The sequence below is a fragment of the Seriola dumerili genome, unplaced genomic scaffold, assembly GCF_002260705.1.
Source record: "Seriola dumerili isolate Sdu_G_001 unplaced genomic scaffold, Sdu_1.0 BDQW01000052.1, whole genome shotgun sequence".
Lineage (NCBI taxonomy): Eukaryota > Metazoa > Chordata > Actinopteri > Carangiformes > Carangidae > Seriola > Seriola dumerili.
This window is the reverse complement of record NW_019174307.1, coordinates 22,441,854-22,457,631: the sequence shown is the minus strand read 5'-3', so window position 1 is coordinate 22,457,631 and position 15,778 is coordinate 22,441,854. Positions and strand designations below refer to the sequence as shown.

The 15,778-nt window shown below is 40.4% G+C and overlaps 1 protein-coding gene across 1 annotated transcript in view; it reads left to right on the top strand.

The window, feature by feature from the left end:
* Positions 1-15,778, top strand: part of ankrd44 (ankyrin repeat domain 44) — a 41,824-nt gene that overhangs the window by 4,536 nt on the left and 21,510 nt on the right. Inside the window, exons 2-11 of the mRNA XM_022740247.1 lie at positions 6,549-6,632; positions 9,142-9,220; positions 10,062-10,132; positions 11,266-11,466; positions 12,035-12,122; positions 13,082-13,224; positions 13,682-13,894; positions 14,697-14,775; positions 14,856-14,970; positions 15,060-15,142. Of these exons, the coding sequence (XP_022595968.1) occupies positions 6,549-6,632; positions 9,142-9,220; positions 10,062-10,132; positions 11,266-11,466; positions 12,035-12,122; positions 13,082-13,224; positions 13,682-13,894; positions 14,697-14,775; positions 14,856-14,970; positions 15,060-15,142 (1,156 nt within the window). The remainder of the gene's footprint in view (positions 1-6,548; positions 6,633-9,141; positions 9,221-10,061; positions 10,133-11,265; positions 11,467-12,034; positions 12,123-13,081; positions 13,225-13,681; positions 13,895-14,696; positions 14,776-14,855; positions 14,971-15,059; positions 15,143-15,778) is intronic.

Here is a 15,778-nt window from a genome sequence, read left to right as displayed (position 1 = left end):
CTGTGCACACGCCTGATGCTGGAGGGATTTCTTTATGTAGAAATGTCCATGTTTCAACCAAACAGATTACAAAGGTAGCACAGGAAATTGTTGACTTTTGACTTTCCGCCACAGCTCTGCTGCGCATGGACAGCGAGTGTGTCTCTACAGTGGATATGTGCATGTACGCTTATCAGATTTCCTGTGTTTTCTTTCCTTTTCTCTTGTTTTTAATACAGGTTTCCTCTATTGTTTCCTGTGTCAGTTTTAGTCAGGTGAAACGTTCAGACCGTGAGGGAATAAAAAACTTGCTGGTAGGAGGGCAGCAGAAGTGTGTCGTGTCGCTGACCCCGAGGGGAGGGAGATGAGCCGGTTTAGAGGCCTGTCACCTCAGGCATTAGACAAAATGAGGCTTTTCTTTTCTGTACTGTAGGGACATGACATTTATGTGTTGCCGGTTTGCTTCTGTGTGCATGTGTGTGTGTGTGTGTGTGTGTGTGTGTGTGTGTGTGTGTGTGCAGCACGTCTGTGGAATGAAAACAGGTTTAATCTGATGGAGGAAGTTTGTGTAGGATAGAAGGGGAAATCTGTATGTGCTGCCACTTGTATCAGCAGGGTCAGGACTCAGTTCCTTAGAGACCAGAGGTGACCCTGCAGTAAACACTTCTCATTGTTACTGGTTTCTAACGGGATCTGTGTGAAACTGGTGAGGCGAAGGAGAAATGTTTACCGGTGTTACTGTTACTGGAAATATGTGTAACAATGAAGTCTTATGTATGAGATATTGCTAGAGAGCCCGACTGACATCACATCTGGACTACTATTTTCTGTAATGTCTCTCATTCAGCATTTCTTTCATCTGTATTTGTGAAAAAATGAAGTGGTTTACTTTCCATTTTCTAACACAAATCAGCTCCACTACAGCAGTTCTTGTGATTTTAACAAAGTTAAACCATGATGATAGCACAGACAAAACTACAGATCCCATTAAAGCTCCATCCAGTCTAAAGGTCTCTGTCCATGTGTAGTGTGATTATAGATCAGCTCTAGCTTCTATATTAATACTGTGAAAGTATCAAAGCCTCAGTCCACAGAGAAATGCACACAGCCTGTATTCAGAAACTGAGCCTTAAAACCAGCCGTCAGGACTTCTGGAACTTTGTGATGTCACAACAAAGCAGTCACCAAGCCCCGCCCACCTGGACCCACCATCCAAACCTTGCAGGATTTGGTTTCTCTGAGTGTTTTTACCTGAAATCTGATATATTTCAAATGAAATGACCATAATCAGAAGAGAGGCTCAGAGCCTCCTCTCCTCTGATTGGCTCACCAGAGAGAGGAGATGTAAAACTACACTGAGATGGTTTTTGGTTCCTTAAACCACAAATATATCTTCTTATGGATCAACACTTCAAATAAAACACAGAAGAAGAGGAAAATATGGAGCTTTAAAAGTCATTACAGACATTTAATACAGCAATAGTTAGCCAGGCATGCTAATGTTAGCAGCACACAGTTACAGGCCTAGTTGACAGTAGCTATTACTATTATATACAGGAGCATATATTTTTTATTGACATGTATGTAAGCAGATGTGTGTTTATTATTTGTTGATTTAGGTTTATAGTTTTTTTATAGTTAGTATTTAGTAACCTAAGTTTATTGAAGTTTACTTCTCAAGCATATTTTTTATCTTGTCTTTAAAGGTCTTTCAAAAACAAATCTGATGGATCATTGCCAAACAAATATTGCCTGATAAGTTGCTATCAGATTTGTATTGTTCCACTATTTATATGGGCTTCACTAATCCAGTCTTGGTTGGAGCGTGGGTGCTGGTATGTGTTGGAGGGAGTGTTGTAATTCATGCTTTTAAAGGCGCTGCACAAACACTCTCACTTATTCCCTAAATCTCCTTCTCTTTCTTGTGCCAGCACCAGTCTCCCCAGCTCCCCGTGGTGATCACAGACACAGCACTGTGACAAGGGGCTGATGCCAACTGAGTGTGTGTGTGTGTGTGTGTGTTTTTGTACGTCTAGACTTGCAGTAATGTGTGTGTGTGTGTGTGTGTGTGTGTGTGAGCACTTAGAGAGAAAGGCATAGCTAAAGAGGCCATATGCTGCCATGTGTTGGCTGCTTCTTTAAAGCCACAGCCCCCCCCCCTCTCCTCTCTCTCTCTCTCCCTACAGCTGGGACCTCGTCCACTACTCTCTTACCCTTAAATGTGTCCTTCCTCTTTCCCTCTGTTATCAGCTGTGCTCAAGTAAACACAGATTAAACCTGAGTCGCTACTGAACGTTCTGGCTCTGAACTTGAATAAAAAGGTGTTTGCTGGTTGATCACCAGGGAGAAAATGGTGAGAGAAGACGGGACAGTCGCTTCCTCAATCATCCTTCCCTCTCTCGTGCCCCCCCCCCCCCATGTAATTCCTCTTTGCTGACGCTTTCAGCTTCGTTAAGTGGCATTGAATTAATTCTCCTTGCGAGAATAGGTGGAAGTTTGTGATTTCTGACCCACCTACCTTCACCCAAGTTACAATTACAGCTTCGATTACCTACAATTACCTAATCAGATACACATAAACATGCAAACACCAACATACAGGCTTAGTAGCTTAACTGTTAACCTATATTTGTGCACATTTTGGCAAATTGTCCTCATTAAAAGTGAGCAGAATTAGCTATTAGCAGCTCCTGTTTGCAGTGTGCCCATGGATGTACAGACAGCTGTGGATTTATGGAGGTTTATTCTTGACCATAACAATATCCTCGGGAAGTGTATGTCACAATTTGTTATTTCTATTAATATATATCGATGAAATGACCAACTGTGGATGAATGTGGGCTGTAGGTGGAAGAAGACAAGCCTCCGTACATTGGCACCTACTTGTAAACTGTACTGTGTCCTCTAGTGTATGCGAAGGATTTGTCTTTTTAGGAACCTTTGCCAAGAAATTAGGTCCAGCAGATCCTGTAGAACCTGATATATATATATATTGAAAATACAGCCATTAAATCCCATTAAAGTAAAACTAATAATCTACAGAACTTCAAACCTTCAACAAAAGTCAATTTTACTTTCCTAAATTGCTTTTATTATTAAATCATGATTCAATCTCATTCTGGGCAGCTGCTTCCCCTCAAATCTTTTGCCAGTTTTCTACTCTCTTATGTTTCCTGGCACTTTTACGGTACGATGTGTCTCCAACTTTTATTAAAAGTTGCATTTCTTCTGATAAGAATGTGAGGAATCGTGTGATCTTGTGATGATTTAAATAATAAATTAGCAAGTATGTCTTGCTGGGTTCAATTAAATACAGTAGCTGCTCCACTCTGCACTTTCACATCCAAACAGTGGAGGTCGGACGATAATTTTATTTAATGAATATCTTCCATATTCACACAGACTACCTTCACTTATGTAACATTAGGTTGTTTTTACATTACTGTTTGCTCTTGGAGTGACAGCGTTAATTAGTGAACTTTAGAAGAGTTTGGAGAAATGTTTTTGACCTTTGAACAGAACCAAGCTAATGTTTTCCCCTTGTTTCCAGTCTCTATGCTAAGCTAAGCTAACCTCCTGCATGTCTCCAGTATGATATTTACCGTATAGACACGAGTGTGGTGTCAATCTTCTCACCCAACTCTCAGAAACAAACCAGTAAAGTGTATATCCCAAAAAACTATCCCTTTAATCAAAGTTAGCTTAAGCTTAGTAGCTTATCTTATCTTATTTTAGCTTATCTTAGTTTAGCTTAGTTAAAAGACTGGAAGAAGGGGGAACAGCTAACTTGGCTCTTTCCAAAGGCAAGACAATCTGCCTACTATCACCTCTAAAGCTAATTGATTAATACTTTATTCTGTACACAAATAAAATGTCAAATTGACAATTTAACATTTTACGGTGGTTATATATCGGACTATTTCTTGGCAGGGAGGAGTAACTCCAAGTTTGAAATAATACCCAGTCGTGTTTTTTCCTCGGTCAGACAAATTTGCTTATTTTATATTTTACACAAGCAAAACTAAGACAACATGAAACAACACTTCATCTTGTTTTATGAAATAAAGAAAAAGTGTTTTTGTGGAGCAAAAGTTTCACACTGAGGGAAGAAAGTTATAAAAATAGTATCGGTAGCAAAATCCAGAGACAAATATCTGAAACAACACCTGCCTGCCTCAATGGTTACCTAGGAGTGAGATGATGTGATGATGTGGCATTAAAGTTAAATTCAAAGGGAGAAAAAAAGTTCAGATGAGGAAGTGGTATCATTTTGTTCTCTGTTTTTTAAAGCAGAAGTGAAACGCTGCTCTGCGGTTCCTCTCTCTTGTTTCTCAGAAGGAGAGACTGTGCAACAGGAAGTGAGGCAGGAGGTGGCAGAAACACACAGGAAGTGAAGTGAGGTCTGCCGCTGCTTAATGTGATTAATCAGTAGCACATGTAACCTACAGCCTGCTTTGATGTCTCTGGAGAGGCTCTGACATTAACAGTTTATGTTGAAATAATCAATATAGATGATCAGTTGGTGTTAAAAGACCATAGCAGTGATTTTTTTGCATGTTTTCTCCCGTTTACTATTCACTACGCACTTTACATGACAGCTGGACATTTTGTAAATCATGTGTTTTAAAGCCTTTTTGATAAAGCAGCGGAATAACTCAATATGATCTTTGATTAAATTAAAATTGTATTGTGATGATATGATTGTACTATTCATTCAGTCATTTCCAGTTTCTCAAATGTGAGGATTTTATCCTTTTATTGTCGTACATGACACTGAACTGAACATCTTTCAGTTTTGGACTGATGGTCGGACAAAGCGACACATTTAAAGACGTCAGCTTGAGCTGTGGGAAGTTAAACATTGACAAACCAATCAGCAGATGAATCGATAATGAAAGTAATTCTTATTTGCAGCCTCACACTCATGCGATGCATTTGCAGTGACGTGATATAAATTGATTTCCGAAAATATCCTTAATGATACCTTGAAAGCATTTTCAGTTGTATCATCCAGCGCTACTCACTGCCAGATGTTAAGTTCTATATTGTTTTAAAATCAATTACCAGTTTATGTTTTGTTAAAAAGAGAGAGACCAAATGCCAAACTCCAGCACTGGTGTGCTACTCAGAACTGCCCACTGAAACATACACTAATATATCACACTTTAATGAAGCAGCTGTAATGGGTGATGCAAGTTTCAAACATCTGCTTTCTGATTTTCATTTCAGTCAGAATTGAATGAAAATCTGCGATTGCCTGGAAAAACTAATTCAAAACACTTAAACATTGTGAGCTTTAATATAAAGTCCACATGATGTTTGCTTGTGTGGTCCTTTAAGTCACTGACATGTTGTTGGCGACCCTCATGTCGAGCTGCACTGCCTCCGTTCCTCAAAACCTCTTAACTGCTGTGTGTGTTTCTAGAGCCTCTATTTACCTCGTATCTGTGATCCATGAAAGAAAATAAGGGCTTCAGAGACACGACCTCCAACACAATGCCCTTCATTAAAGCTTCCTCTCCGCACAGACGTTTTATTTTGTGATCTGTATCTACAAAGGATTTTCTACAACAATAGTTTCTCTGTTTGGCAACAGATTCGTCAGTCATGTATGAAGTGAGCCAAGTTTTAAAACATCCTCTTGATAATGAAGAACACTTTTGTATACAGTGTAGATTAGAGTCTTGTAGCTCCAAGGGTCCAAGGGATCAGAAAGTCTCTGGTCCAGAGACTCTGTATGAAGTGCCAATCAAGTGACTGTCAAGAGACGCAAGCAATTAAAAGAAAACTCAAAACACCCACAAAGGGATGCAAAATGAGCACAATACAAGTAAGATTAGACACAATATGACTACAAAGACAAAAAAAATGGGTAAAAATAGATGCAAAATAATCACAAAGATGCAAAACAACTAAAAAGATACACAAAAAGACCACAAAGAGACACAAAACACGCATAAAGAGATGCAAAAAGACAAAAAGGGATGCCAAATGAGCACAAAGAGACACAAAACATCCACAAAGAGATGTAAAAAGACCATGAAGAGACACATTAAAACTAAATATTGACTCAAAACTCCCACAAATACACACAAAACACCCACAATGAGACACAAAATGAATGAAAGGGATGCCAAATGAGCACAAAGAGAGGTAAAACAACTTAATATAGATGCAAAGCAACCACAGTCAGTCACTATGTATGTGCCCAGGACCCATTTTCTCATAGTCCCTTCATGCTCATAGTAGCCCTCTTCACTCCATCTTTTATAAACACAGCAGCTTAAAGTCAAGCAGCTGTTCCTACACACACACACACACACACACACACACACACACACACACACACAGAGTCAGTTTTCCATATCGTGGGAAGGATCACTCTCGGTCTCCTCTTGTGTAACGTCCAGGAAATATTCCCCCTAAAATGTCGTTTCGTCACGTCATTTTGCTTTGATCCGTTCACTGACTGTTTAAATTGATCATGTGCACTTGCGTGTTATGACATGTCGCCTCTGGTCATGTGTTGCTGAATGTCTCTCTCCGCTCTCTCCTCTCTTTCTCCCCAGCCTCCTCTCATCCAGGCGATCTTCAGTGGAGACCCTGAGGAGATCCGCATGCTCATATACAAGTCTGAAGACATCAATGCTCTGGTGAGGTCACACAGCTCTTGAACTCCTGAACTGTGATGTGAACAAGCAAAGTCCCTTTCTTAGTTTGATAGAAATCTATCAGACCATTTCCATTGGCTTTCCATCATTTATAATTTTCACATTATTAGGATTGAGGTATTCATTAAAACTCAGCATCGTATATATTATGATGCAGATCCGGGTCAATTTGCAGATTAAAAGTTGGTATTTTCCGCCCGTGTCTGAGCTCAGAATCAGCTGTTAGGAAGCTGAAGCTCCAGCTTCAGCCCCCACTTCCGGTAGAGGCCAGTATCCAAGGGTGAGGGGAGGAGGGGCCGCAGGTCAGGAGTCAGTAAAGCAAAAGTTCAGAGCATTTGTTTATTTACATCGGCTCATGTGGGTACAGATTTATAACACATGTTTGCACCGGGGCAGCGCATCATGTGGACTGGTCTGCTGTCCTGCTAACCTCTGATGTATTCGTATGGATTTCCTGTGTTGAATGCTCCCATGTCAGCGTCATTGTCCACTTTAGATGTGTTTTTGTTGGAGAGGCTGCACTCAGCCCGGTCTCATGGACATGTAGGGTGGTCATTGAAATTCTCTGTATGTGTGTATGTGTGTGTGGTCCTCACAAGTATTACAAACTAGTACTGTGTGAAGGGGGACCCCACAGGTGCTGAAAACAAGAAGTGTATCAAGAAGGACCTCACAAGTAATGAGAAGGTGGACCCCACGATCATTAAAAACAGATGTGTGTGTGCGTGTGAAGGTGGACTTAACAAATATTAAAAACAAGATGTGTGTGAAAGAGGACCCCACAGGTGCTGAAAGCTAGAGCAGTGTATGTTAACGGTGTGTGTGCTTGGCAGCCGATGAATGGAAACAGCTTGTTTCCCCGATTATCGTATAGAAATAGGGAAACAAAAAACAAAATTACCCATTTCCCATTTTTTGTTTTGATAATAAAAAACGGAAAACGACCAAACGAACTGTTATGTATTTTTTCTTGATGTGATTTATAAATGGAAATCGTGAATTGAAATACCTGTGTTGAAATCATCTTTCTCAATTTTGTGTTGATTAGTTTTTTTTTTTTTTTGGTGTGTCATTTGGTGTGAAGTTGTAAATAGTTATGCCACTTGCAGCGTACGAGGAAGTCAGGAACATTAGTTGCAGTTCACCATAAATACTATTTACAACTTCCGGGTCACACCAAAAAAAACAAACGCACAATTGAGAAAGATGATTTCCACACAGGCATTTCAGTTCCAAATTTCCATTTATAATCACATCAAGAAAAAACAGATAATGGTTTGTTTTGTCGTTTCTCATATTTTAAATTATTTTATTATTCGTAAATGGTAATTGGGATACGAGTCGTCCAAGTTCATGGACCATTAAGGCGGGCCCCCACAAGTGCTGAAAACAGGGGGTGTCCTCGCTAGTGGCCAAAAAACTGATTTGGTACAACAGGCGTTTAGATAATTAATTTGAATTATCGTCATCTTACTTGACTCTTTTTCAGCCATGTTTTACCACTAGAACAGTTGGTCCTCACAAGTCATCAAACAACTGGTGGACCCCACAAGGGACAAAAATGAGAATGAGTGTGTGTGTGGTCACTGAGAGGAACAATGGCCGTGTTGACACTGACAGTCCTGTCACTGATCCTCAGCTCATCATCTCTGAGCTGATATCACAGCCTCCACTGTTTCGGCCTCTTGTACTCATGGATTACTAACATGTAACATCCCAGACAGCTGTGTGTGTGAGAGCGCCGGACTCTGCAGTGCTTTGCAGACGTTTATCTGGAACCTCAATATGTTTTTGAATTGGTACCGAATGCGATGTTTTTTCGATGTTAACCTTTCCATTCATATCTTGCCTGATATGCTCCTGAGTTGTCTTTCATTTGAGTTTGTAGCTTATTGTAGGAAAAATGTTTGAAAATGGGGGAGTCTTTAAGTGGTTTGCTTTAGGTATTGGTAAAACTTTCAGGATAAATATTCTACTTTCTACACTACATTTATTTTTAGAGACGTAGGCTAATAATATAAACTATAATAAACTAATAAATTATGATGTTTTATTAGAGGTTAACATAAGATAATACTTAATTGATTCTGGGGGAAAATCATCCACAAGCTACGCAGCAGTATATAAAGTAATTTAAATTACCACCAGCTTTACCAGCTTTAAAATTATTACAGTGATATACACTTTTTAACATATTAAAAATAACAATCCAATAATATAATATTATGATGCTGATACTAGATGTTCTTTTCGAAAGTAAAATTTTTAATGCAGGACTTTGTAACAGAGTATTTCTACACTGCTATTGCTACTTTTACTCAAATAAAGGATAAATAAATAATCATAATAAATGATAAAAGCAATAAAAGCTTCTTCCCAGCCCCACTCCTAAACCTCAGTACCTTCAGAGCAGCTGCTGGTCAAGCTTGAAACCTGACTGTGTCTCCATGTTATTACAAGCGAGTACCAACTGACTGACTTCCTCCTCCAGGATACAGAGAAGCGCACTCCGCTGCACGCAGCGGCCTTCCTGGGTGATGCCGAGATCACCGAGCTCCTCATCCTCTCCGGTAAACTCAGCCTCTTCTTTCTCTCCGCTTCCTCCTCATAATGTCTTTAGCTGTTCACCTCTTTACAGTTTGCAGATGTTTTTCTTTCAGTTCTTTTATTTTCCAAAGCTTTTGTTTAGAAAGAGCCTGGACATCTGATGGTTTTTAAAGAACGGAGACTCCCTGTCATCATTACATATGACGTCACATTGCTTACATTCCTTCTGTATTTTTTTTATTGTCAAAACTCCCATGAGAATCTTAAATAAAGGGTCACAAATATATACTTTCTTTTTTTTTCCAGAGGATAAATAATCTCCCCAAACAGTTGGTCACTGTAGTTGGTAGCAAACATTACTCAGCCAGGAGTAAATACTGCATTTGTTTGGGACTATTTTCAGCCACGGATAACACATGTGGTGTTATAGTGAGTATTTATGGCAGCAGGAAGGTCTGTGTGAGATTGATTCAAAATAAACTAGAGTGAATGTGGTGGTAATGAATAACCATGCCACAGCTACAATGGATGGCATGCCACACAACACATTAATCTATGAATGTGGTTTATTGAAATGTTACCATATCCATTTTATTTAACAGTGGAGCTCTATCGCACAAAGAAATAAGCTTTATCAAGGTTTGGATTCACAAACAAAATGTATAAAATCTTATATACTTATATTTAGTATCAAAAATGCGAGAAATTAAAGTGTTTCAACTCCTTCAGGGCTGTTGTTGGTATGAGAATTTAAAACAGACCGTCTAATATGTCAACATGTTGGTGTTTTTCAGTTGTTTTCACTCTCTTTGGCGTTAAAACATTCTTTCAGCCATGTTTATCCCTCCTCTTTCCACTCTGCAGGGGCACGGGTCAACGCCAAAGATAATATGTGGCTCACCCCTCTCCATCGCGCCGTGGCATCTCGCAGCGAAGTGAGAACACACACACACACACACACACACACACACACACACACACACACACACACACCGACTGTGTCCAATCCTTTCTTCCTCCCAAAACAACAGCAGCTCAAGCAGCGCAATGAGAGATCCTCACTGGGACACAGGTGTCAAGGAGATTGCGATGTTTACCTGAAAACAGACAGACAACACACAGTCATCATTTTTTAGCAGCCTCTCCCTCCCTGCTCTTCTACATACTGTTCTCAGACTACGTAGGACATCATTGTCTTTGTGAGCTTCATGAATGCGGGTCAAAGCAATTATTCAGCAACATCACTCCGGGGGTCCAAACAGGTAATTCAACATGGCTGAGTAACTGGAGGAGGAATTATAGTGGTGTGGCCAAGGTTTTATATACAGTACATGCAGGGTCTTATATGTGAAGGAATGTTGTTGTGAATGGGTGATTATAGTCTAAGGCTGTGTCTGCAATTCATTCATTTACATTACTGTGATTTTCATTGTTTAGCAAATGTAAAGACTCCCTGTAGCATCTTTTCACCAAAGTAAATGTGCATATGTACAAACTATAGGCAAAACGATGGCAACATCTGAAGATATAAATAATTTAAAGGTCTCCTCCAGTGTAAAGGTCTGTGTCCATGTGTAGTGTGATTATAGATCAGGTCTAGCTTCTATATTAATACTGTGAAAGTATCAAAGCCTCAGTCCACAGAGAAATGCACACAGCCTGTATTCAGAAACTGAGCCTTAAAACCAGCCGTCAGGACTTCTGGAACTTTGTGATGTCACAACAAAGCAGTCACCAAGCCCCGCCCACCTGGACCCACCATCCAAACTTGCAGGATTTGGAGTGTTTTACCCGAAATCTGCTATATTTTGATTTGATAACTCAGAAAACACTCAGCCAATCAGAAGAGAGGCTCAGAGCCTCCTCTCTTAAGGAGTAAGAAGTGTGACAGTTAGCAACGTTGTGATACTGAAGGAGACGAGGTCCCTGTAACCCATCATACATATAATGTTGTCATTAGTTCTCTGAATACAAGAATGTATTTATCAATACAAAGATCTGAAAATGAAAATAGCACATAAGTTATTTATCTATAAAAACACACCCTCTCTCTGACTGTCTTCCTCAGGAGGCGGTGCGAGTTCTGATCCGCCACTCGGCTGACGTGAACGCCCGAGACAAGAACTGGCAGACGCCGCTGCACGTCGCTGCGGCCAATAACGCGCTGCGATGCGCCGAGGTCATCATCCCGCTGCTGAGTAGTGTCAACGTGTCGGACCGCGGCGGACGCACCGCCCTGCACCACGCTGCCCTCAACGGCCACACCGAGGTACTGCGGCCCAACTCCCGACATCCAGTGTTTTTGTCAGTAAAAGGAAATGATTTGCATCATTTCCTTCAGCACGGTGTCCTCTCTCTTTGCTCTCATATTGGTGCATCTCACCAATAAACAGGCTGTGATGTAACCGTCCTTTGTGTTATTTCGGTTGAGTGGCTCGTGTTGAAGGAAACAGGTGGGCGAGTGCAGCTGTATCACCGGGGTTATTAAGTGGGCTGTTCATTTTGAAACGCTCCTCGTCTTAGATAGTATCATTCACAAATGTGCTGAATCTAAAATTAACAATGAGAGGCGGCAGATTTTCTAAAGCCGAGCTGAATGGACAGCTCCTCTATTTTGGCCTGACAGTCTCTCCAGAGTGTTTATGCAAGAACGGAGCCAAGTGATGAGACGTATTTACAATGCTGTTATATAAAGACCATCACCCCCACGCACAAACATCCTCGCATTTATCTTTATGCTCACACATACTATGTCTTCTGCACACATATAAACATTCAAACACTAATATATATCTCTTATATTACCTCCCCCCTCTCTCTCTGTCTCTCTGTGTCAGATGGTAAACCTCCTCCTCACTAAAGGAGCCAACATCAATGCCTTTGATAAGAAGGACGGCCGGGCGCTGCACTGGGCAGCTTTCATGGGTACGAGACAAAGACTTGAGTTGGTTAAAAGCATATCACACATCATGCCTTTTATTTCCTGGAAGCAGATGTGTTGGGGAAAATGAATCAGTGGCTCATTCTGAGTCACCTAATACCAGAAGAACCTATTCATTAGCGCTTGAGTGGTGTGAGGTTTTTTTTTTTGTTTTGTTTTTTTACACCAAATGAAATAAGACAGAACATAACACAGGAGGTGATAGTCATAATTTAACATGACAGAATGAAACGGGCGTTAAGTACATACAAAGACTAAAGCAAACAAAGTTGAGTAACTTGGGTAAATTAAATTATTAAACACAATCACCTTAAATAACCACACCGAAATAACAAAAATAATTGAATTATAAATAAAAGTTTCAAATATATATATAAACATTCTGCCCATAAAACAACTGAAATGAATAATCAACAGAAAACTAATTGGCACCAATTTTGATAGTTAATAGCTTAAGTAATATTTCAATATTCAATGTAAGAATTAGCTGCTTTTTTGTTTTTGTCTGACACTAAACAAACAATCTAATGCCATTAACTTCGACTTTAATTTAATTGTGACTGACATTTTTCATTTTAGCCTTAAGAGTCTTTAGTTTTAATCTTCTGTGACTTCTTTTTTTTTTTCAGCAAAATGTCAAAATTTTTATTAAAGAGCTGTTCAGAGTGAAAAAAGTTGTTAGTTTGAGCACTGACATAAACCAAAGCAGTATACTCTTTTGGTGGTGTGCTAAGATTAGCTAAAAATATATGCCAATATGCCAATAAATCAATCAAGTGAACTGTTCGAAATTATCTCCATCATGATTCGTGATTGAAGTACAAACACAGGTTTTTATTTCTGTCTGTAACATAAGGCAGAAACATGATTTTGTCCGTCAAACAGCCTGAGTCTTTCTTTTCTCCCATGGTTTGTGAACTGCTCTCTGGTGCGCCCCCTGCAGGTCATCTGGATGTGGTTTGTCTGCTGGTGAGTCAGGGGGCGGAGATCAGCTGTAAAGACAAACGGGGATACACTCCCCTCCACACGGCGGCCTCCAGCGGACAGATTGCTGTGGTCAAACACCTGCTCAACCTGGCTGTGGAGGTCAGGACACACCACACACATACATGACACATGTTTGTCTTTTTATACTTGTGAGGACCCTTGTTGACATAATTCATTCCCTAAAGTCTGTCCTAAAGTGAGGACAGGCTTAAATGTTCTCACTTTACAGAAATGTGTCCTCTCTCCCACCGTCTGTATTCAAATTGGTCCCAACAGAGATAGATGTACAAGACCGGCCCCCTCCCCCAAAGACACACGCACTTATTCACAGTCTCACTTTGCTTCACACTTCAGGAAAATAACTCATACTCCCTGTTTGACGAACACAATAGCACTTATTGTGCACTCATTCACAAGATGGACACACACACAAACACACAAAAGTACATGCACACATTCGCTCATTGTCTCATTCCTGCTGATTCATTCATAACAACGCTGATACAAACAGCTTTTCCTCGGCCATAATACCAGGTCTTGTTTTCCCTGACAACAGATAGACGAGTCCAATGCGTTCGGGAACACGGCGCTCCACGTGGCCTGTTTTAACGGTCAGGACGCCGTCGTCAGCGAGCTGATCGATTACGGCGCCAACGTCAGCCAGCCCAACAACAAGGGCTTCACCCCGCTGCACTTTGCTGCTGCCTCCACACACGGAGCGCTCTGCCTGGAGTTCTTGGTCAACAACGGGGCTGACGTCAACGTACAGGTACGCTGGTATCAGACCTCCTGGATGTCGTTACAGGGGATACGCGACACACGACTGCATCCCTGTAGGAAGCTCTTCATTCATCTCTCTGCTGTTAGCCCAACACTTTGGTCCAGTGTAAAATATATTGATGTTTAAATGGACCACAGACATGGCCGGATTAATCTCCTGCAGGACCCCGAGGCAAAAATTCGTTGTTGTGCCACTGTTGTCCCCAACTGTACATGGCAGTTTGATTAGTTCCCCAAGCATCCCAGGAACCAACCAGTACTCAGTGCACAGCTGGAATGATTAGTCGGTTGACAAGAAATTAATTGGAAACAATTTTGCTAATTGATTAATTGTTTAGTCTTTTATTTTAAAGCAAAAAAAGCCAAATAAAAATCACTGGTACCAGCTTCTAAAATCTGGATATTTGCTTGTTTCCCAGTTTTCTCTGATAGTAAACTCAACATGTTTGGGGTTTGACTGTTGATCAGACTGAAGAAAAGTAATTTAAATAGGTTAAATCGGACTTCAGGGAATAATGAGGGCATTTTCATTATGTTCTGACATTTTATTTACTGAACAAGCAATCGATTATTAAAGAAAATATCATACCATATGGACATACTGAGCCCTGAGCAGCAGGTCCCCGGTTCAACTCCTGGTATTTCCTGTCCCTCTCCACTGTCCCTATCACATAAAGGCATAAAAACTGCCCAAAAAATAACTCAAAAAAGAAAATAATTCTCACCTAATGTCAGTTGCAGCCTTACACTTCCCTGGCTCACCTGTTTTATTTCTCCTCCACCGTCTTCAGAGTCGGGACGGGAAGAGTCCTCTTCACATGACGGCGGTTCACGGACGCTTCACTCGCTCCCAGACCCTCATCCAGAACGGTGAAACCTCGTTACGCTTGATCTCCTAAATTTACACCTTGTTGCATTTTCTCCCCTTTGAATCAACATTTTAATTTCAGGTGGGGAGATCGACAGTGTGGACAAAGATGGTAACACCCCTCTTCACATTGCTGCCCGCTATGGTCATGAACTCCTCATCAACACGCTCATCACCAGTGGGGCAGACTGCACAAGGTTCGTTTTTCTCACCTGTTGAGTTTGTACCGTAAGTTACTGCAATGAAAAGGCATTTAGTAAAAAACTGTACTTTCTTTTCTCCGAAGGCGAGGAGTCCACGGCATGTTCCCTCTCCACCTGGCTGCTTTGAACGCTCACTCCGACTGCTGCCGGAAGCTGCTGTCCTCAGGTAGCACACAAAGTGAATCGTGAAGTAGAAAGTAAATTTAGTTTCCTAATCCAGGTTGCTATAAATCAAGGGTGTTGGTTTGGAAATTATGTCATCTTATTCTTTGTATTCACACCTTAACTTAAAAGAGTACTGACCTTTATTGTCTTTGATACCTTCAGTTTTTGTTGAAACTGTTTTATAGAGGAGATGATTTGATGATGATTATTTTAGAAGCTGAATTGTATTGCCTATAATGACGTGTTTTTAAGTGTAAGGAGTGGATTAAACACCTTGTTTATCTGCTGTAATGCAAGCTACAATTGTTAGCTTGTCTGTCTAACTAGCTCACCACTAACAGTAGTAATTTTACTTCACTTCTAAAGCTAAGAGGTAGCAACTCCTGCTGTTCATAGTGTGTTAAAATAAGTTAGCATTTTTTTCACTTCGGTTTCCCTCGTCCTGATGTTGATGGGTTTTTTTAAATGGGTTTTTTATTAGATGCGTGACGTAAGGTCTGGTTAACACAAGCTCAAGATATTTAAAATTTTATTCTACGACATAAAATACGTCAGTAAATACCACACTTGTGATTTTTACGTGTCTTAAAAAAGGCAGTTGCTAACTTGTTAGATGTGTTAGAAGGTTAGATCAAAA